The sequence below is a fragment of the Neofelis nebulosa genome, chromosome 12 (genome assembly GCF_028018385.1).
Source record: "Neofelis nebulosa isolate mNeoNeb1 chromosome 12, mNeoNeb1.pri, whole genome shotgun sequence".
Lineage (NCBI taxonomy): Eukaryota > Metazoa > Chordata > Mammalia > Carnivora > Felidae > Neofelis > Neofelis nebulosa.
This window is the reverse complement of record NC_080793.1, coordinates 8,034,125-8,056,169: the sequence shown is the minus strand read 5'-3', so window position 1 is coordinate 8,056,169 and position 22,045 is coordinate 8,034,125. Positions and strand designations below refer to the sequence as shown.

The window sequence follows — 22,045 nt, the reverse complement described above, 5'->3', positions numbered from 1 at the left end:
AACACTAATCCAGTTGATTTTCTTTGAACTTTTGTTCCCTTGATTGATAGGATAAGGCTGTTATCTCTTAACCTATAGTGTTAAAACAAAGTTGTTATTTCTTAAGTCTACAGGTTAGCCCTACACTACAATTTAACCCTTACACCCTAAACAATTCTGACCCTTACATCTTTAAGGTTGTTGAAGGTGGAAAGTTTCATCTTCTGTAGCTATTTCTTGCTCAGTAGGGGCGTAGAGATGTCCCTACCTATGAGTCAATATTGATCAGTTGCTAAACATACAGAAGAGTTACAGAAGGCAGAGGCTGCTGGATCCAAAGTGGACAACAAGTATGAACCTCCTTAAGTAGAAAGGATCATCTTTTGGCTTGAAGTTATTGTAGTGATGGAGTGTTGTCACCATGTGGAGAGACATGGTAGAAAACAGCAAAATGTAATTAGAATAACAAGAAAGAATTGCCCAAAAAAAGTCCTTTGGGGTGTTGGTGGGGTGGTAAGGAGCTGACAGCCAGGAAAGAATTCTTGAAAACGTCTTTGGTGCAAAAAGGTGATTTTATTAAAGCGCAGGGTCAGGACTCAGGGGCAGGAAGAGCTGCACTGGGGTTGTGATGGGTAACTGATTATATACCCTCAGGTGGGGAGGGGATCAGGGATAGAGTAAGTCTCTAAGGTATTTTGAAAGCAAGGTTTCCATGACCTTGAGGGACCAGCTGTTTCTAGAGCAACACCATTATTACTGTTGAATAAAACCTCAGTCGAGAGACCCTTCAGATGCATATTGTGGGATCATAAACTTGGAGGATGATTGCCAGCATACACCTTGGGGCAGCTGAGATAAAGGAAGTAGACTTACAGGATCCTGGAGGTTGGGATACTGTTAAGCTAAGGTTCTCTTTGCCCCTGGCAAAGTGTCATTAATGAGGCAGCTGAGATCCCAGAGGGAAGTTACTCTACTGGTTTCAAGGACTTGCCAATAGGCTGTAGGCAGTAAGAGGATTTAATTTTTCATTTGCCTTGGTTTCCTACATCACCATGGAAAGCATTTAAATGCCTTTCCTTTGTTCTTGGGTAGCCAGGAGTGTGTGAGAAATATGTCACATATTCCACCTGGGGGAGGGGGGATATGCCAGTCTGTTTTGCCCTCATTTTGCTCCACGCTCCCTCATCATATACCCTCTGAACAATTTTGACCCTTATATCTTTAAGGTTGTTGAGGGAAGAAGGTCTCATCTTCTTTAGCTTCTTCCTGCTGAGTAAGGGCATAGAATTGCCTACCTATGGGTCAATACTGGTTCATCAGGGAACATAGGGCAGTTAAGGTGACGCAGCTGAATCCAAGGTGGACAATGTGTATGAACCACCTCGAGTAGAAACAATCATCTCTTGGCTTGAAGTTATTGTAGTGATGGAGTCTTGGCACCAGGCAGAGAGACATGAGAGAAAATAACAATACATAAGTAGAATAACTAGAAAGATTAGCTCAAATGAAAAGTCCTTTGGTAGCTAACAAAAATCCTCCAGCCTAAGAGTTTAACCACTCACTAAGGAAAGAGAGGGATTGTTTAATGTGCCAATTTGAGTATTCATGTCAGTAAGAAATCCAGAATAATTTTTGGTTGTAATCTGGAATGTATACACAGCATTTTGTTCTTATGAGAGTATAAGTTCCACTTTGTGCAGCACTTAAAACATCTAATGCCATTCTGTTTTGTATAAGTGTTTTATGCATTTGAGTTATTTTGCTATGGAATGTGGTCTGGATCACCCAGCAGAAGAACCAAGCAGCAGTTGGAGATCTTGGAAGGCAGGAGGTTTATTTCACACCCATGTACCCAGAGGAGATAATTCTTCAGAGGTCTGAGTCCAGAGCATAAGTAGAGGCGACAATTTATAGTCTGTTACTTCTGCATTCTGCATTAGTTGTAATTTGGTATGCACAGCAAGCTGAGTGGGAAGAAAACCCCAGAAAGGGAGTCTTCAGTTGGGGACTGGAATTCACCTATCAGCCCTGTTGGCCATCTTATAACAGATTTTTCCCTATCATTCCCCCCCTTTGATGCCCCTTTAAACAGATGTAGGCTGTATTAAAGGGCATCATCTTCATTTATTAATGGCTTGTCCTTTTCCTTAGTTCCCTGACTTTGGTTGTGACTATGTCTGACTGGTCTCTGAGGAAGACACAGGTGCCCCCTTTCTCAGCAGTGAGGTCTAGTGCCTGTCTGTTCTGGAGGGCAACCCCTGCCAGGGAACTTATTTGGCTCTGTATGGACACTAGGGAGTTGGCCACTTGTTAGTCCCACAGATGAGCCTATGTCTCCTATGCGACTCCCTATCCCCATGGCTATTCCTGCCCCTAGGAGGACGGGTAGTAACATCACTCGTTTAGCCTGGGCCTTAGAGGTGAAGGTTAATCTAAGCACCAACTTTTATCCTCAGAATTATTTAATCTCTTTTTCCTGACGCTTGAGGCACATACATCAGAGCAAACACTTCCCAAAATGGCATTAGGAACCTCCTTACTGGCAGGCAAACCAGTAGACCGAAAGAGATTACACCATATTTAAGCTTTTAAGCCCCCCAGATTCGTCCACTGAAGGTGCCTGCTCTTACAAATGGGGCCCAGATTAGAGGCAATCAATACCAACAAAACATCCTATCCATAAGAGGAAGGTGAGTGCAAACAGGAACCTCTTGCTGTTTCCCCAGCTTTCTGGGGCAACCTCTGCCAATCCGATGGCAAAGAGTAAAGACAGTGTATTTATTTTATTGGACCAGTGATTCCTCAAGCTTCTGCCATGCATAGAGAAGCCAGCTTCCGGGATGTGGCTGGAGCAGGGCTGAAGATCAGACTTGGGTCAGTCTTCCAAGTCTGGGCTCCTCAGGATTGGCCCTCTTGACTCTGGAGTGATACCTGTGACCTTGAGGGCAGTAGGGGTGGTCGGGATAATTGTACGAGGCCCAGTCCACTGTGGTTTGAGAGGGTCTTTTTTCCAGTCTTTGACCTAGACCAAGTCCCCTGGTGAGAAGGGGTGTACAGGAGATCCTAAAGAGATTGGGGCCCTCTCTATGGTATATCATTGTAACTCATTTAGGATGGCCCCTAAAGCTTGAAGTTGCTCTCTTATTCCCTTCCTGGGAGGCTCCCTGGACATGGAGGGGGCCTCCCATATATTAGTTCAAAAGGGGAGAAACCCTGGGTTCCTGGTGTGTAATGGGGATGGAGGAGGGCCAGGGGCAACAGGTCTGGCCATGGGAGGTCTGTTTCTTTTTTTTTTTTTTTTTTTTTTTTTTTTTAAATTTTTTAAATTTTTTTTTTTCAACGTTTTTTATTTATTTTTTTTGGGACAGAGAGAGACAGAGCATGAACGGGGGAGGGGCAGAGAGAGAGGGAGACACAGAATCGGAAACAGGCTCCAGGCTCCGAGCCATCAGCCCGGAGCCTGACGTGGGGCTCGAACTCACAGACCGCGAGATCGTGACCTGGCTGAAGTCGGACGCTTAACCGACTGCGCCACCCAGGCGCCCCGGCAGGTCTGTTTCTTGACAGAACTTGGCTAAGGTTCCCTTAAGGGTGCAATTCATCTGCTCTAGTTTTCCTGAGCTTTGAGGCCAGTAAGCAGTCAACCATGAATGCATGCCCATTATTGCTGTAGGTTGTGGCTGGTAAGCCTAACTGGGGGACAACTTCTTCTCTGAACTCCTGGTGGGGGTCACAGCATGGATAAGGGAGGGAGCTATGTCTACCTCCTTATTAGCTGCTATATTGGCTGCTTTGTCTGCTAGATGATTTCCTTGTGCTGTAGGGTCATCTCCCTTCTGGTGTCCTTTGCAGTGTAGAACTGCAACTTTTTTGGAAGCCAGAAGGCCTCGATGAGCTTTAATATTTCCTCCTCATTTTTGATGGTCTTCTCCACCATGGTGAGGAGGTCCCTCTCTTTGTAGATTGCCCCATGTATGTGTACAATAGCAAAGGTGTACTGGGAGTCAGTTCACTCGCTTGTCCTTACTAATGGTGAGGGCTCGGATTAAGGCATGTCACTGCATACCCCGCCTTTTGAATGCCCTCTGTGATGAGACTGCTACCATCACTGAACAAGGTGAGGTCTAGGTTTTGGTCATACAGATCTGCCTGGTCATGCAGATCTGGGCAGCTTGCGAATACTTTATCCATCACCTCAGAACAGTCATGATCTGGTTTCCCTTCCTCAGAAGATAGGAAAGTTGCAGGGTTCAGTGTCTGCACTATTTTAAGGGTGACCCATGGATTCTCACAGAGGAGCCCCTGGTATTGTGCTAGCCAAAAGTTGGAGAGGCATGAGAGACATGACAGCATGAGGAACCTTGACATTTAGTTCTTGTCCCAGGGTGAGTTTATCTGCCTCTTCAATGAGCAGAACTGTGGCCTCTAGTGCCCTAAGACATAGTGGCCATTCTGCCGCCACTGGGTCCAGCCTCTTCTGGCCATTGCCAAGGTCCAGTGGCCTGTGTGAGAACCCCAAGGGCGACCTTTTCCTTCTCATGCACAAAGAGATTGAAAGGCTTTTTTATATTCAGCAGGCCAAGGGCTGGTGCCTGCCCCAAGGTGGCCTTTATCTCTAGGAATGCAGCTTTGGCCTCCTTTGTCCAGACAGGTGGTTCTCAATCCAGTCCTACCAAGAGATTATAGAGGGGTCTTGCTATTGCTGAGAATCTGGGAATCCAGATTTGGCAGAATTCTGCAGCCCCAAGGAATTTTCGTAGCCCCCTCTTAGTTTGGGGCTGAGGTAGGGAGGTGATGACCTTCTTTCTCTCTGACCCTGGTGCTCTTTTTCCTTGGGTTGGACTTGCTGTTGGCAGATCTGTACCTTGTTTTCATGAGACCTGATACCCTGAGTCTGACAGGAGTTGGAGGAGGGCCCTTGTTCCCACTGTACAATTTTCTTGGGTAGAGCTGACAAGGAGGAAGTCATCTACATACTGGAGAAGGTGCAGCATGTGACCTCCCTTGGAAAGCTGGCAAAATCTCTGTCCAGTGCCCTCAAAAGAGGGTAGGCAAATTTTTAAACCCTTGTGGGAGGTGTGTCCAAGTCAGTTGCATCTGATGCCCTAGGTCTGGTTCAGTCCATTTGAAGACAAACACATGTTGGCTCTGGGGGGCCAAGCAGAGGCAGAAGGCATCCTTTAAGTCTAGACAAGTAAACCATCTGGTAGAGCCTGGGATATGGCTGAGGAGGGTTTGGGACCACCAGGTGCAAGGAGCTTGAATTGGTCGGTACCCTCTTACTGGCTTCTTGACTGGCAAGAGCAGAGTGTTCCAGGGTGGTTGGCATTCAACCAGAATGGCTGCTTCTTTGAGTCTGGTCAGGTGTTCTTGGATGCCTGCCCTTGTCTCTTGTGAGAGGGGGTATTGCCGCTGTCTCTGTGGGTGAGCCCCTGGGATTAACTCTACAATGACAGGGGCCCCTTGTGGGCGAGTCCGGGGAGGGGGGTTGTCCTCGGCCCATACAGTGGGGAAGGCAGTCCTGAATTCGGGTGGGCCACTTGGTTGGGCCTGGGTGCAGAATAGCCTCCACTTGGATCCAATCAGAGGTTGGTGCATCCTGTTGGCTCAAAGGTTACTTGGGCCCCCAGCTTTGAGAGTATATCCTGGCTGAGGGGAGGGATAGGGCACTCAGGTAGGTAGAGGAACTCATGTTGTACCGTGTGGCCCCTGAGTTCACATAAACATCATAGTTTGATCCCCTTTTATTTTGACCATGGGCTCATAGGGGCCAAGAAGAACCCTGGTCCCCCTCAATCTGAATCTATTCCTGCTAGGCCTATGAGGTCTTTTTTGCAGGGTTCTTGTGCATGTCGGCTGGGTTTCTGGGACTTTCCCCGGTTGGGACATTTATTCTTTTAATGTCCTTTCTCCTTGCAGTAGGCGCACTTATCCCTTGCAAAGGAGGTTTTGGGCCTCCTCCCTTTTGGTGGCTGGACTTTCCTCCCCATCCTTTTGTGGTGGCTCTCTTGTGCCTCAGGGTCAAACTGGGTGTAAGCCTTGCATAGCATCTCATAGTAATCCCTGGGGGATTCTCCTTGCTGCTGAGCATATTAGTGGGCTTCTTTGTCCCTGCTCGGACCCCCCGGAGGAGAGCCTCTGGTACTGGTGGCTGTGGACTGGCATCTGGAGACTGCCTGCACCTGGCTGAGGGCACAATCTGGCCGATGATCTGGGGGAGAGAGGATCTTCCAAGTCCAGAGGTGGTGGGGAGACTGAAGGTGACAGAGTATCAGGAACTGGGGGATTGATATCGTGAGGGCAAGATTGGTTCTTCCTCTGGATCCCTGGCAAGAATTTGTGGAGGTCAGGACTTCTGTTGACCTTCCTTGAGCCACTTTGTCAAAGTGACTAAGACCCTAGCCTGTCCCTGTTTGTTGCAGGTAAATTGCACCCAAGGGGGTAGGGTTTGGGTAATCTCTAACCAGGAATCGATATACAGGAACTGATCAGGATAACCTGGGTCTCTGGTGACAACATGCCAGATGCAGAGGACCATTGGGACATCTAAGGTTCCCTCTGAGGACCATCCTACACCAAAAGTTGGCCATTCTAACTCACATAGATTCCTTAACTTGCCGGGGGGTATCTTAATTCCATAGTCTCCCTAAAACCCCTTCTTTGCTCTGTCCTGACCCCATAATGTTCCTGTGAGACAGAGTCACAAAGACAGACAGAAGGGTAGGAGTGCCCCCTCTAATGAGGAGACCAGTCAGATGCCCATCTGGCTATGTCCCAAAGGAACTTAGGTAATGCTTAGCCGTAGCAGCCTCAGCTTTGTGACTTTCGATCGAAAACTATTCCGATGCCACCATAATCTGCGTGCCGTTCACCACGGAATCGCAGATGGGCCCATTCAGACTCCGTGGGCTTTTGGGGACCTTAAGGGTGCCCACCTGTGGAGCCACAGTATCAAACTCAGCAGGCAAACCAGACCAAGTCACACATTCACAGTCAGACACCAGAGGTTATTACATTCCCTCCCACAGAATTTCTACCTGTGAGACCTCTGAGGTCTCTGGGGATTGATCAGGTCTCTCTTCCATCCCTGTGGGTGGGTCGGACTGAATTCCTACCTGTGAGACCACTGAAGTCTCTGGGGAGTGATCAGGTCCCCCTTCCACCCTTATGGGTGGGCCAGACTGAATTGGGGCTCCTTACCTGTAAGACCTCTGAGGTCTCCAGGGAATGACCAGGTCCCTCTTCCACCCCTATGGGTGGGCTGGACTGAATTGGGGCTCCATACCACAATTCCTACCTGTGAGACCACTGAGGTCTCTGGGGCATGATCAGGTCCCCCTTCTACCACTATAGGTGGGCCAGACTGAATTGGGTCCCAGGCCTTACCGGTATCTGATGTCAGGTCCAGGTCCTCATCTGCCAAGTCTCCTCGCATCTGGCAAATGGCGGAGTGGGGCCAGCTTGAGGGGACTGTGTGGGAGACTGCAGAAGATCAGGCAGGGCACGCCTTCTCTGTTGCGATTCCTCGTTCTGTCACCACCTCGCTATTTTCCCAAACCAGTGGCAACAATGGGCCAGTGCAGTTGGGTTTCCTGGTCAGGGAACCAAATGTTATGGAAAGTGGCCTGGATCACCCAGCAGAAGAACCAAGTGGCCCTCAGAGATCTTGGAAGGCAGGAGGTTTATTTCACATCACTGGGCTCAGAGGAGATAACTCTCCAGAGGTCTGAGTCCAGAGCATAAGCAGAGGGGACAATTTATGGTCTGTTCCTTCCACATTCTGCATTAGTAGTAATTTGGTGAATGCAACAAGCTGGGTGGGGAAGAAAAACTCAGAAGGGGAGTCTTCCATCAGGGATTGGAATTCCCCTATGAGTCATGTAGGCCATCTTATAACAGATTTTTCCTTATCAATTTTAGTATTTAGTTATATAATATTAAGAGTTATTTAAGGCCTTAACTGTGTAACAAGTGGTATATAGCCATCATATAGATTCTGTTTTGTTTAGTAAGCAATCAGGTAATTAAAAAGAGGTACTTTTATAGAAAAAAGAAAAATACAGGCTGATGCTTACAGCAGATTACAAACCCAGTGTGTTTCAGTGTTGACAGTGAGATTTTTTAGATGTTAGACTTGAAGCATCCTTGGATGCTTGTGGGAACAGGCAGCAGGAATCAGATTGGTCTTTCTGGTTTGTAACTCAAATGTCTGTGGTGATCCTTTTGAATGGCCCATTGTAAGAAGAAATTGTTAGTAGAAACTGGGAAAGGAAGATGAAAAAGAAAGGTACAACCATCCTCAGAGAAATATGAGGTCTTCCACAGGTTGACAGGAATAAGAACGCACATTTGTTTGCTTGTTAATTCCTGTGAAGGGGGTACAGGTATTATTTTAAATATAGGAGCCCATGAAGTGTTCCCTTCCAACTTGATCGCAGTGGGAGTATATAATATGACCCAGTAGGGGCTCTTCAAGTTTGAAGTTAAACCCACTGTTGTATTAGACTTTCAATCTTTTAAATAAACTAGGTCTTTTGGGTTTATATGGGGTGGGTTTCTAGTAACTGTCAGATCAGGTGTAGGGAGGATATGGTTGGCGTATTTAGAGATTTAGGAATTAACCTGGCCTCCAGTGAATAGTAAAGCACTATAGTCTTTATACAGTTATTGGGGGAATCCATCCCATTTTCCAGTTATTTAAATAATCATATGCCCATGGAGACTTATTATTATCTCCACTGAATAACAAGCACAGAAGATTTTCTATACATGAAATATTGTGACAATTTTTCTGAACTTTACCTCGAGTTGTGTAGTTTAGGCAAACAGCAAACATTTAAAGACAATCAGAACTAGAATTCAACATCCAGAAAGCTGCATTATGGAAATATAGTTTTTCCTCTCTAAAACCTTCACTTCCAGAAAGAGCCAAATCAAGACTAATTCCTTTACAAAACAAGTCCAGTTTTAAGAAACTTTGCCTAATGATTTACATAACCTCAGCAAGAATAGTGATTGATCCTAAGGATCTTTTAAAGTTTGCTTTGCTGAAACCTTTTACAAGGAATCTCCAGATTGAACTGGAGACTGAACTGATTGGCCTCTCCGGGCCAGGAGCCAAGTCAAGTACTTCCATCAGACAGGCCTGCAATACTTGTAGATTGGGCAATTCCTCTCCACAAGGTCCCCAAGATATCCTGAGGTCCCTGCACCTGCCCAGAAGTGACATTCTTTACTCATCTGGTAAGTCTGATCGGAACTCTGTAAGCAAGGCATCAGGCCAACATTCCCAAGGGGCTTTATTTGCTCCATGTTTCATAAAGTCAACCTTAGTTCCATAAAGCCATATAGTCATATCAGGGTCTATGCATTTCTCTCAAATAGGACGTTCCAGTCAAAACCTTGGTAAAATGAACAGTATTCTCAATTCTCAATGGTGTCTTTTACAAGGAGGACAGATTCTCACTGAACTTACACAGGTAAGTATGATGGCTGTGGAAGTATACTTAATGGGACATTTGAATTTCAGAGGGTTCAGGTAGAGAGAAAATTAAATGTTTCAATTTATTTATAGAGGAATATTTTATCACATTTCTGTACATTATACATATCTTAAGAGAAGGTTTCCTTAATCTGGAAGAGCAAACATTAGAGATCCAGCAATGTTTTCAACAAGGGTCACAAAAACTATAACCTTTCTCAGTTCATTTAGTCCCATATTACTAATTGTTGTTCAGTTCAAGTGTAGCTTTTTAGTTCTGGACATTCTTACCTATTGTAGTTTTAGGATTTTAAAGCTGTCAAATACCTGAATTTGTCCTAAAAGCCCTTTTAATAAATCTCCTGGAAGAGGAAACATGTTTTGTAAGAGAATAAGTACAATAATTATAAGTGACAAAACTCAAAAATGGACATGGTTAACAATCTGATGAGAGTTTGTTATGATGCAATCGACAAGGATATTTGGTTATTTCTGTGATACATAACACTTTAATAATCAGAATGTCACGTGACAACCTTATTACAAAAACATATTAAAACTTTGGGAATTCGAGGGGTGCCTGGGTGGCTCAGTCGGTTAAGCAGCTGACTTCAGCTCAGGTCACGATCTCGCGGTCCGTGAGTTTGAGCCCCACGTCGAGCTCTGGGCTGATGGCTCAGAGCCTGGAGCCTGCTTCCGATTCTGTGTCTCCCTCTCTCTCTGCCCCTCCCCCGTTCATGCTCTGTCTCTCTCTGTCTCAAAAATAAATAAAACGTTTAAAAAAATTAAAAAAAAAACTTTGGGAATTCGAACTTCAAGCTGTATTACAAGCTGTAATCATCAAGACAGTATGGTACTGGCACAAAAACAGACATTCAGATCAATGGGACAGAATAGAAAACTCAGAAATGGACCCACAAACGTATGGCCAACTAATCTTTGACAAAGCAGGAAAGAATATCCAAAGGAATAAATACAGTCTCTTCAGCAAGTGGTGCTGGGAAAACTGGACAGTGACATGCAGAAAATGAACCTGGACCACTTTCTTACACCATACCCCAAAATAAAATCAAAATGGATGAAAGACCTAAATGTAAGACGGGCAACCATCAAAATCTTTGAGGAGAAAGCAGGCAAAAACCTCTTTGACCTTGGCCACAGCAACTTCTTACTCAACACATCTCTGGGGCAAAGGAAACAAAAGCAAAATGAACTATTGGGACCTCATCAAAATAAAAGCTTCCGCACAGTAAAGGAAACAATCAGCAAAACTAAAAGGCAACAATGGAATGCGAGAAGATATTTGCAAATAACATATCAGATAAAGGGTTAGTATCCAAAATCTATAAAGAACTTATCAAACTCAACACCCAAAAAAACAAAAATCCAGTGAAGAAATGGGCAAAAGGCATGAATAGACACTTCTTCGAAGAAGACATCCAGGTGGCCAACTGACACATGAAAAAATGCTCAACATCGCTCATCATCAGGGAAATACAAATCAAAACCACAATGAAATACCACTTCACACCTGTCAGAATGGCTAACATTAACAACTCAGGCAACAACAGATGTTGGCAAGGATGCAGAGAAAGAGGATCTCTTCTGCACTGCTGGTGGGAATGCAAACTGGTGCAGCCACTCTGGAAAACAGTATGGAGGTTCCTCAAAAAAATTAAAAATAGAACTATCCTACAACCCAGCAATTGCACTACTAGGTATTTATCCAAGGGACACAGGTATGCTGTTTCGAAGGAGCACATGCACCCCAATGTTTATAGCAGCACTATCAACTATAGCCAAAGTATGGAAAGAGCCCAAATGTCCATCAATGGATGAATGGATAAAGAAGATGTGGTATATAGATACAATGGAGTATTACTTGGCAATCAAAAAGAATGAAATCTTGCCATTTACAACTAGGTGGCTGGAACTAGAGGGTATTATGCTAAGAGAAATTAGTCAGAGAAAGACAAATATCATATGATTTCATTAATATGAGGATTTTAAGATACAAAACAGATGAACATAAGGGAAGGGAAGCAAAAATAATATAAAAACAGCAAGGGGGACAAAACATAAGAGACTCTTAAATATGGAGACAAACAGAAGGTTACTGGAGGGGTTGTGGGAGGGGGGATGGGCAAAATGGGTAAGGGGCATTAGGAATCTACTCCTGAAATCATTGTTGCACTATATGATAACTAACTTGAATGTAAATTTTTAAAAAGTAATTAAAAAAAAAACTTTAGGAATTGCACATATCTTTGAACAGTTACAATATTCACCCAAGCAATGTCACCTAAGGTGTACCACTATTTAACAGGGTTTTTCACTTAATATACCAAATAAAAAGTCCTCCTTGGTCAAAGGGACTTTCTATACAATTTAAATGCTGGGAATTTTATTAAACCTTAGAAAGTTATAGAGCACATCTGAAATGGGATTCAGATCATTACAAATCTTAAAGCTTTAAATTATTTATTTAACTAAGATGGTAATAAGAGATTCCAAAGGCAAATATGAAGGGTTATATAGTTGTTACAAAACTTTGCTCCTTTAACAGTTAGAAGTTTTAACTAAGCGATCAGTGACCTGATAAAGACAAAACCTGAAACTGTGGTTTTCCGGGCAGACAAAAGAGAATACAATCCTTTGTATATTATTATTATTATTATTATTTATCAAGAGCCGAACAATCCAAAAAAACTTTGTCTTTTGAACAGAGAGAAAAGCAGAATTTCAACATTATAACAGTGTACCTTTGAAAATCCATTCACTGCAACTTAGTCTGTCATAACTACACATAAAATTCCTTTCCACAGATTTCCCTTCATGAACCTTCTACAGCTTACCTTTGCACTCAAATTTTGTCCCAGGCCATTTTTCTCCAAACCAGTCTCACTTAGGACAAAATTACTTTCTTTTACTTGCAACAAAAAATATATTTCCATTCCTTTTCTCTTTTTTACACATTCATACTTTTTTACATATAGAGTTGCTTTCCTTATTTCCATTAGTCTTTTCATGTTTAGCAGAATTTTGACTTTTAGAAACCTTAGTCTCCAGCTGAGACTAAGTAGGACCCAATTCTAAACTGTTACACCAGAATCCTTTAGATGGCAAATTCATGAATCAATTAAGCACAAAGCATGTTTTCCAAAAGACCCAAATATTCCTAGTTTCTCTGCAATAAGAAGTCAAAAGCACAAATCTATGTTCAGTAATCAATGCTTTAGCACTCCATTCTATTTGGAAAAGACCTAGATATCCAGCGAATTCAATCCCATTTATTCAAGTGTCAGATTACCAAAGACATTGAAAGCTCTCTTAACAATTATCTATGAAAATTTTGAGATACACAAAATTACCCTTTAAGTCATCATTTGCTAACAAATTGCAACAGAGACAACATGATCTTATTTGACCTTTAGGAAACCTTGGCAGAATAAAAGTTCTGTATTTGATGCTGATAACTCTAAATACATGTCTGTCTTAGTTAAACTAACACACTAATAAAATTAAACACTGAATACGTTCCACCTGCATTCACTTAAAGGACAATCAGTTTGTTCCCCACTGTCACTTTTTTACCTAGGACAGCAATGGGGGAATCTGAAGTGGGCGATCCAAGGAGGTGCTCATCGCTCCTTGACATCGCGGGTGGGAGGATGGTATAGAAGCCAGTTATGTACATCACAGAGAAAGTGATGCAGAAACAAGAGGAGAGACAGGGGAAGGCAAAAGAGGCGAAGTGCCAGAAGGCAGAGAAAGAGGATTCCTGATTCTAAACCTTGTCAGCTGGGAAAGAAGGGATGCCATGTTGTTTGTTCGTTTGCTTGTTTGTTTGTTTGATTTCACCCAGGTGGAAATAGGGAGTCTATGTCAGGCTAGAGAAGACAAGGGATTTCCTTGAAACAAAGGGAATTTGGGCAGCTGCTTAGGAATATTCTTTAAAGTCCACATCCCAAAGTAGACTACCCACAGTTGGCTCCAATTATAGCTGTTAACTTGGCAACTGAATGAGGGAGAGGCCCCCACATCTATTAGGAGGAGGAACACAGAGAAAGAGTCAGCATCCCCTTTGTCAGGGATGGCCTGTGTTTCTTCTAACACCTGAATTCCATCAGGAGGAGGCCTGTTAGGACATCCACTATATCAGGAAGAAGTTTACTAGCCAAACACATTCTTTTGGTCCGGGTCCTGACTTACAGCTGTGATGGCCTGGAACAAAGGTACCTCCATCCATTGGCCCTGTTTCCTACAGAAGAGATCTAACTGCTAGATCCCCTTAAGGCCACACAGTGGTATGGGATATGTCCTTTCCTAAATTTTGCAATGCAAATTGTTTCCAGTGGGTTAAAAAGGCATCTCAAGGGAGAGTCGTTGGGGACTATGGAGAAGTTCCCGTCGTACTCTTAGAGACAGAAAAGTAGAGAAGGTCCATTACCACGAAAATCCACCCTCCCCACCCCCACTTCCAGGTGGCATCACCCATGCAGGGTGTATCACAGGTTCCTGAGGTGTTAAAGTGACCCAAGGCGTACCTCGAGGCAAATCGCAATGATCACCCACAAGCAGTTAAGGGCTGATGGAAGCTGATCTCCCCCACTTTCCCATTGCATCCTAGGCTGCAAATAGGTGCCAGCAGAAGGACCTAATTTGCTTTGTTGAGAAGGCTGAACAAACCACTGGTTTAACCCATGAAAGACACTGGAAAACTTTTACAAGGGGGAATTGCCCAATTTTGTTACTTTATTAGTAGTTAGTAGAGGACATTGAAAACAGTGAAGACAGAAACCCATCATGATCTCAGTGACAGTCCAACACATACAGTCTTTACAGCCAACGTCCTAGGAAATGGTTCCCAGTTGAGTTTATATTCAGTCAGGTACTGGTTTTGCGGGCTTGCAGGGGAGGGCCCACAGCCAAAAGCAGCTAGGCCAGGGATGTGGATGGGATACTTTAGACCAATGAGGAGGAAACCTCACACAGGAGTCTTAAGATTTGCATCTGTGCTAGTCACTTAGGTGGCTGTCCCATGCCCAAAACAGATGACCGTGTATAAGGACAGGAATAAAGAGAGGGCACAAGTTTCTGGATCTTTTTACCATTCTGGCCTGAGGATTCACTTGCAGCCAAAAGACAGGCTCTCACCTCCCCATAGAGTAGCCACGGGCTACAGGAGTACAGCCTGAGCAATGGAGACAGGAAAGTGTTCTAAGACCAGACTCCTTGAAAAGCCCCTGAAATAAGAGCAAAGGAAGCAAAGAGAAAGTGCTCACCAAGTTTGCACTGAAGCTCTGAGTCCAGATGAAAAAACCCACACCCCACATTGGAGACCAAATGGTGAGGTTATTGAGTGGGGTGGGGAGGGTTCCAGAGCTGACAGCCAAGAAAGAATTCTTGAAGATGTCTTGGTGAAAAAAAAAAAAAAAGATTTTATTAAAACATGGGGACAGGACCCATGGGCAGAAAAAAGCTGCATTGAAGTTGGGAAGAGTGACTGTTTATATACTAGGCAGTTGGGGGAAGTAAAGTCAAAAGGGAAGGAGGCCTCCAGAAGGAGTCTGACATGCTAAAGAGGACTCCTAATCTACCCTAGGACTTGCTATTGTCAAGCTTAGGTTGTTTTACCTCTAGTAAGGCATTTATATTAGGAATGGTAGGGGGTCCTGGGGAAATGTTGTACCCTGTATGTGCCCCAATTATTTGTCACTGGGCTGCAGGGTATCAGGAAATTTAATCTTACCTGCCATTTCCTTCTTGCCTTTCTTCCTGCATCTCCATGGTGGGGAGGGTGTTAATAGGGGCTCCAGGAACCTGAGTCTATAGGCTTCTGGACACTAGACTATTGATAAGATTGTCTTTTGCTTCTAACTTACTAAGATGTTTGTAAACTGATGGAGACTCATGTCCTGGATGACTGGGATCTCTATCAGTTAACCATGTGTTTTCTTTCCTTTCCTTTGTTCTTGGGCAGCCAGAGGAATGTCACACATATCCCACCTGAGAGTGGGGGCTGGGGGGTTCTAGCTTGTACATTATGCTCCTTATTCACCCAGAGTCAACTTATCTCCAGGTCCATGCCCAAAGCCCATGTGAGGGGAGCTGGTTCCCCTCCAGCAGGTGACAGAGCCAATGAGGTTTCTGGGAGTGTCATTTGAAGCCTGTCAGCCCTATGGTCAGCATCATGTCAGGCATTCCATCACCTCTGGCCCTCGAGATGACATCTAGGAGATACTGCCCTGGGGGCTGGGTCCCTTCACTGCCTCCCATGGACAACCAAGCCCCCATGAGGAAACTGCCCCTCCCCCTCCAGGACAGTGCTAGGATCAGCCATGACAGGAGCTTACTTCTAAGGGGTCCAGTCCTAGCTCTGGGCTCCACAGTCAAGACTATGGCCAGAGATGGCAGAAGGTATCAGTGATCTCTCAAGGATGAGGCTGAGTCCTTGCACTCACTGTGACCCAAAGTACCCAGTGTCCAGAGCAGCAGGGTAGAGAGCCCTCCTTGGTTCCTGAGCCTCCCACCCCATTTCACACCGTGCAGATGCATGTTCCCATTGTCCCCCACCAGGAAGGAACAGAGACTGTAGCCTCAGAGCTCTGCTATGGCAAGCTGTCCAATTTGTGGCTGCATGCCTAGCTTGGGGTTTCAGTTCATTGGGTCCGCAAGAGAGGCCAAGTCCCTTAGGGCCAGCTGAGGTCTGGGTTCACCCTGCCAATGGGACGTGGAGGTGGGAAGGGGCTGATTCATGGTGGGAATGATGGGGCTCTGGAATGCTGGGGATTCAAAGCTCACAGCCATGAAAGAATTCTTGAGGAATCTTTGGTTCAGAAAAGGTGATTTTATTAAAGCACGGGGACAGGACTCTTGGGCAGAAAGAGCTACACTGGGGTTGTGAAGAGTGACTGGTTATATACCATGGGGTTGGGGGACATAAAGTCAAGAGGAAGTTTCTAAAGGGATTTTCATATGCTCAAGTAGACTCCCACATTACTGGAGGCCTGGATGTTGTCAAGCTAAGTAAGGTTGTTTTGCTTTCTAGCAAAGCATTAACATTCAGACGGTAAGGAATACCTGGAGAAATGTTATACTCTGTGTGTGCCTCAAGTGTTTGTCAAAATGGGCTGCAGGTCATAATGAAATTTAATTCCATCTCCCATTTTCTTCTTGCCATTGTTCCCCATATGACTATGGAGGGAGGGCGATATTTGGACTCCAGGAAAAACTATGGAGTGTAGTTTTCTGGAGATTAGGCTCTTGGTAAGATTCCCCTTTTCTCCTAATTTATAGGACATAGGTAAACTGATGGAGGACTGTGTTCTCTATCACTTAACCATTTGATTTCTTTCCTTTCCTTTGTTCTTGGGTGTCCAGGAGTGCCTGAGGAATGTCACACAGATCCCACCTGGGGGGAGGGGAGCATGCTAGCATGTGTTTTCCCCTCAGCTTGCCTTATGTTCCCTCATCAGGAACATTCCCCAGTAGGCCTTCGGTGGTAGGGGGAGGGGAAGGGTTTTTCACCCTGTGCCATGGCCTAGGGTGGGTCCCTGGGAGGGCCAGGATCTGGGCTCCATGAGCAGCACAGGGTACACTCTGTCCTTCCCTACCAGGAATGTCCCTTTGGGTTGCCTCCCTTTCCCTGTCCCTTTGGAGAAGCACAAAGCAGCTTGGGCTCTGTTGGTTTGAGGCATTCTCTGCTTTCATCAGGTGCAGGATGGGGGTCCCACCACACTTACCCCACCGTGCACTTGGGCCCCAGAGAGAGGCTCTTGGAGGTCAGAGATGACAGCTGGTCCAGATCAGAGACCCTTTTCCTCACACAGTGCTAACCAGGGAGAAGAGAGTGTGGAGGGAGTCAGTGTCCTTGCCAGAGATGTGGAGATATGGGGAATGCATCCTCCAGCCTCCTGGACCTTCCTGCCCCTCATCTTGCATAATCCTGACCTGAGGGAAAGGGCAGAGAGCTTGCCATGATCCTCAGCACGAGTTGCTGGCAATTGTCTCACCCTTCCAGGATTTGGCAGAGGATAAGTCGCTCCACCCTGGGGTGAGCCATTGGACACAGAGACCATAAATAGCATCCCCCCAGAAGTCTCCTCACTCATCCCCTCTTTCAGGGAAACTGAAAGTGGTGCCTGCCTCCTTGGCCCTGAAGTCATGGCCTTAGGTATCCTGTGGCTGGGCCTTGCCCTGCTGGGTGCTCTGCAGACCCATGCCCAGGATTCCACCCCAAACCTGATCCCAGCCCCGCCTCTGCTCTCGGTCCCTGTGGAGCCTGACTTCCAGAATGAGCAGGTAAGTGACCTGGAAGTGCAGCTGCAGGGAGGTCCCAGGATGAGTTTCAACAGAGGGGAGGAGAGACAGGATGGGCTCAGCCTTTAGCTCAGTCTGCCGTCTGGTGCCCTGATGGAAGGCAAACCCCGTGCCTCCATCCACACCCAACCTTGCTGACAAGAGGGTCAGCTGAGCAGACTCCCCTAGTTCACACTTTCTTCCATAATCCCTGCAGTCCATGCAAGGTGGGAACATCTTCAGGCCCTCTACATGATGAGGAAACTGAAGCTCAGGAATGCCAGCTGGCCACTTGCCAAGTGTCACCCTGTCCCTGACACACTCAGGGCTCCCGCCTGGCCTGATGGTCTCCAGCTCCTGCCAGGCTCATCAGCCCAGCCTGTGTGGCCAGCTGGGTCCCAGCAGCCCAGTTAGAGGGGCTTCTGGTTGAGGCCCAGGCTGCCTAGAGGTGCCTGCAGGAATGGAGCAGGAGGGCCCCCTGGGGCCGCTCCTGGCTCTGCCTATTATCAGCCCCCATTGTAGTTCCAGGGGAAATGGTACTTCTTAGGATTGGCAGGGAATGGATTCAATAAAGAAAAGCACAGGAAGATGAAGATGTACATTGCCAACTACGAGCTGAATGAAGACAACAGCTACAATGTCACCTCTACTGTGGCCTGGTGAGAGCCACCACCTAGTAGGGGAGCATGTAGGGCCTAGAGGGCTGCCCTGGGAGTCCAAGAAGCATACTGAAGACATAGCCAAGGGGTGACCAAAGGTGAAAGATGATCATTCATCCTACCACTGGGTACTGGTTCCCTGTATTTATTCCTTCTTTCATTTACTAAATCAACATTTCTTGGTCATTTCAGCACAGACACAAAACAGTACTGCGGTTGGACAAAAGCGATCATCAGTGACAAGACAAAGAGAGCTCGGGGTGTCCTAGAATGGGAGGAGGGTCGGTGGATCCAGCCTGGAATCCCACCTTGAGCTTTGTCCAGGGCTTCCAGGGAGGTGGTCTGTGGGCTGGACCTTGAGAAACCAAATTGCATCAGGAGACCTGGGACATTTATGGCAGGGCTGCTGGACTGAGTCAGAGCCACTTCTTCAAGAAATAGCAAGCAATCTCATGGCTGCCCTGAACAGGAGTTGATGAGCAGTCTGTTGGGGGGCCGGTGGGTGGCCACCCTGGCAGGAGCCTCAGGTACTGGTGAAGAGCAGATGTGGCTGTAGCAGAGAGTGGAATGATGGTGTGCAGCCCAGGAGGCTTATCAGTCATAGGAGGGAAATGACCAGAGCAGGGGCAGATTAGGAGAGGGGAGCCAAGGATTACCCAGCTCCCCTGGGTTTCTGACTCTGGCACTTGGGGATGGGGCTAGAGCATCGGTCATGGAAGGAACAGAAGAAAGGCAAGTGTGGGGAGATTGGCTCTGGAGTGGCAGGGGACCAGATGGGATGCAGGTGAAAGGTCAGGTTTAGCCCAACAGCTAAGGGAGTCTTTGGCATCCGGCAGACTGGAGCCTCAGTGGTGATTCCCCACAGGAGAGGTTAAAGCGGGTGCCTGCAAGATAAGTATAGGGAACAGGGGCACCTGGTAACTCAGTTGTTTAAGCGTCCAACTTTGTCTCTGGTCATGATCTCAGGGTTTGTGGGTTTGAGCCCTGGGTCGGGTTCTGTGCTGACACCTCAGAGCCTGCGCTGCTTTGGATTCTGTGTCTTCCTCTCTCTCTGTTCCTCCCCATCTCTTGCTCTGTCTCTCTCTTTCTCAAAAATTAATGTATATCTAAAAAAAGTTTTAAAAAAGGGGGGACAATTCCTCAGGTGGGGGAAGACAGTAGAGAGGGAAGGCCACCAAGGGGAAACAGCCCAGAAGAAGAAAGGACAGCAAGTGCTGGAGAGAGAGTCTGAGCAGGTCAGGTGACTCAGGGCAGAGTTGGCAGGGAAAGGCAGGGATGGGCTCAGTGGGGAAGAGCCAGGCCAATTCCAGGGGTGGGGTGCAGGTCTCCTGCTGTGGCAGGAAGGGCTGTCACCCTCTTTCCCACCCATCTCTTGCTTCCACAGGAACCAGACCTGTCATCCCTCGACCAAAATTTTCCTCCCAAATTTGCGTCTAGGCCAATTCAACCTGGGCAACATTGAGCGTGAGTCCTGAGTGGGGTGTGCATCTCAGGGGCCCCGGACCTCCCTGCCCCTCCACATAGATGCCAAACAGTGGAGTCTGGGTAGGAATCAATAGCTCCCTCTGCCTGGCCAGGGCATGCTGATCCCTCACCATCCACCATGCAGGTTACACTGGAATCCAGAACTACACTTCAAAAGTGGTGACCACAGACTACAACCAGTTTGCCATACTGTACTTCAAGAAAGTTCACGACAACCAGGAGTACATCAAGGTCGTCCTCTATGGTGGGTCTTACACCTGGTGCGACCCGGTTCTTGTTCATGCTGGGGGAGAAGAGGCCCATCGCATCCAGCCCTCAGGTCTCCTTCACTCTGAGCCCCAGGGAGGTGGGAGAGAGGTCTTTCCACAGAACCCCTCATGAAGAAGGGGTCTGAGTCTTTGTTCACACATTCGACAATCATTATGGAGCTTTCACCAGCCACTAACCAGCCATCTTGGCCACAGGGAGGACCAAGGAGGTGCCTTCTGTACCGAAGGCAATCTTCATCAGCTTCATCAAATCCCTGGGCCTCACTGACGACCACATCATCTTCCCTATCCCCAATGGTAATCACCAGCTGGGCAGAGGAGAAAGGCACATGGGGACTGTCCAGGCCTGATGTTGCCTCACTAGGGAAGGGGGGAGAGGAGGGACCCAGGCCCCTGCTGTGGTCACTGGAGCCCCAGGAGCCACTTCAGTTTCGGGAAGATGCTGCCACACCCAGGGTTCTGGTTCCCAAGTATTCCTCCTTCACAAGAGCTCAGGCCTGCCCACATGAGAATTGCAGGCCTGGGGCCAAGTTAACTCATTCTCCTGACCTGGCCACATCCCCCTCCACCCAGGCCAGTTTTTCCTGGGTCACCTCCCCCTTTGCCCTGGGGCTGGCTCACTACGGACTTGGGAGGTGCCCTTGTCCTCAGGCATCCTGGTCTGAGCAGGTCCCTCCCCAAGGCTGAGGGTCTGTCAGGACTCAGCAGGTAAACAGGCAGAAGGCTTGGTGTCCAATCAGAACTGTGGCTGGGCCTCACCTGCCTCCTTTGGAGAATGGGTGTCACCCAGGTCTGCTTGTCCTCAGGCCTCTCCTCCAGTCCCTGCCCCATCATCCAGCCCTCTGCTGTACCATCTATGAAAGGAGCCCCAGAGCTTCTGTGGCTAGACTAGGCTGAGGCCCAGCGCAGCCCAGGGGCAGTGCAGGGGTCCTGGAGGTCAGGGACCCCACAAACACATCCTTGCCCATGCTGACCACTCTGTCCCCCACAGATGAGTGCATGGATAAGTAAGCAAGTGTGCGGTAAGTATGGCTGCAGAGGAGGCTGATTGGAACCATGGTGCAACTGGGCAGGGTCCCAGGTCTTCCTTTGTCCAACCTGCCCAGCACTGCTGTCCTCTTTATTCCCCTGACTCCCTCTCAGGTGCCCTTTGGCTTTCTCTCCACCCCATGCCCTCCCACCAGCCTGTATCCAGGGCACCGCCCAGCTGTCCCCACCAGCCTGGACACCATTGAGAGAGCCAGGGGACCCTCTAACTGCACAGACCACCAGCTGCTCCCCAGGCTTCCTAGCTGCCAGAACCCTTTCTTGGTTGCTAAATAAACACATGTCCCCCAGTTCCCATTCTGTGGTCCTTGACTTCTGTGCCTTCTGAGAGAAAAGAGCAAAAGGCAGGCTCCTATTAGCATCACTCCCAGGAACTCTGGTCCCCTGGAAGGGATGAAGGCCACAAAAGCAGAGTTCAGTCTGACTGAACACTCCTAGCTGAACATTCCCAACTCCAGGCCCAGCCCCACACCAGCAGCTGCCCTCACTTGCCCTTGCCTCCTAGCACACTGAGGGGCCACATTTCACATCTTACACCATGTCAGCCACCTGCAGCAGGTCCAATGGCAGTGGCCCAGCCAGAAGGCCAAGAAAGAATTCTTGAAGATGTCTTTGATGCAAAAATGTAATTTTATTAAAGCACAAGGACAGGACCCATGGACATAAAGAGCTGCACTTGGGTTGTGAAGAGTGACTGTTTATACACTATGGCTTTGGAGGAGGCAAATTCAAGGGAAGTTTTTAAAGAGATTTTCATGGGGCGCCTGGGTGGCGCAGTCGGTTAAGCGTCCGACTTCAGCCAGGTCACGATCTCGCAGTCCGTG

The 22,045-nt window shown here is 47.1% G+C and overlaps 2 protein-coding genes and 1 long non-coding RNA gene across 6 annotated transcripts in view; 2 read left to right on the top strand and 1 right to left on the bottom strand.

Moving 5' to 3' along the window:
- LOC131491273 (neutrophil gelatinase-associated lipocalin-like) overlaps positions 1-22,045 on the top strand; it is a 107,864-nt gene that overhangs the window by 37,985 nt on the left and 47,834 nt on the right. The window lies entirely within an intron of this gene.
- Positions 1,776-13,230, bottom strand: LOC131491280 (uncharacterized). The gene is made up of 3 exons (XR_009251387.1): positions 13,055-13,230; positions 7,366-7,571; positions 1,776-1,943 (listed from the first exon to the last, which is right to left on the bottom strand). It is a non-coding gene; the product is annotated as an uncharacterized LOC131491280 (long non-coding RNA).
- LOC131491278 (neutrophil gelatinase-associated lipocalin-like) lies at positions 17,543-21,446 on the top strand. Of its 2 annotated transcripts, none has more exons than XM_058693990.1 (7): positions 17,543-17,764; positions 18,284-18,420; positions 19,805-19,884; positions 20,030-20,149; positions 20,370-20,471; positions 21,166-21,196; positions 21,359-21,437. In XM_058693990.1, exons 1-6 carry the CDS (start codon positions 17,627-17,629, stop codon positions 21,183-21,185), a joined length of 597 nt encoding a protein of 198 aa, XP_058549973.1. In that variant the 5' UTR covers positions 17,543-17,626; the 3' UTR covers positions 21,186-21,196; positions 21,359-21,437. The 2 variants fall into 2 exon arrangements, with proteins under 2 accessions (XP_058549973.1, XP_058549972.1); XM_058693989.1 differs by having other exon boundaries at positions 17,545-17,764; positions 21,318-21,446.

Excerpts from the sequence above, each read along its gene's own strand:
- LOC131491278 (XM_058693989.1), top strand. The coding sequence starts at position 17,627 with ATGGCCTTAGGTATCCTGTGGCTGGGCCTTGCCCTGCTGGGTGCTCTG. Across the intron at positions 17,765-18,283 it reads CTGACTTCCAGAATGAGCAG|TTCCAGGGGAAATGGTACTT; the intron begins GTAAGTGACCTG and ends CCCCCATTGTAG. Across the intron at positions 20,150-20,369 it reads CATCAAGGTCGTCCTCTATG|GGAGGACCAAGGAGGTGCCT; the intron begins GTGGGTCTTACA and ends TCTTGGCCACAG.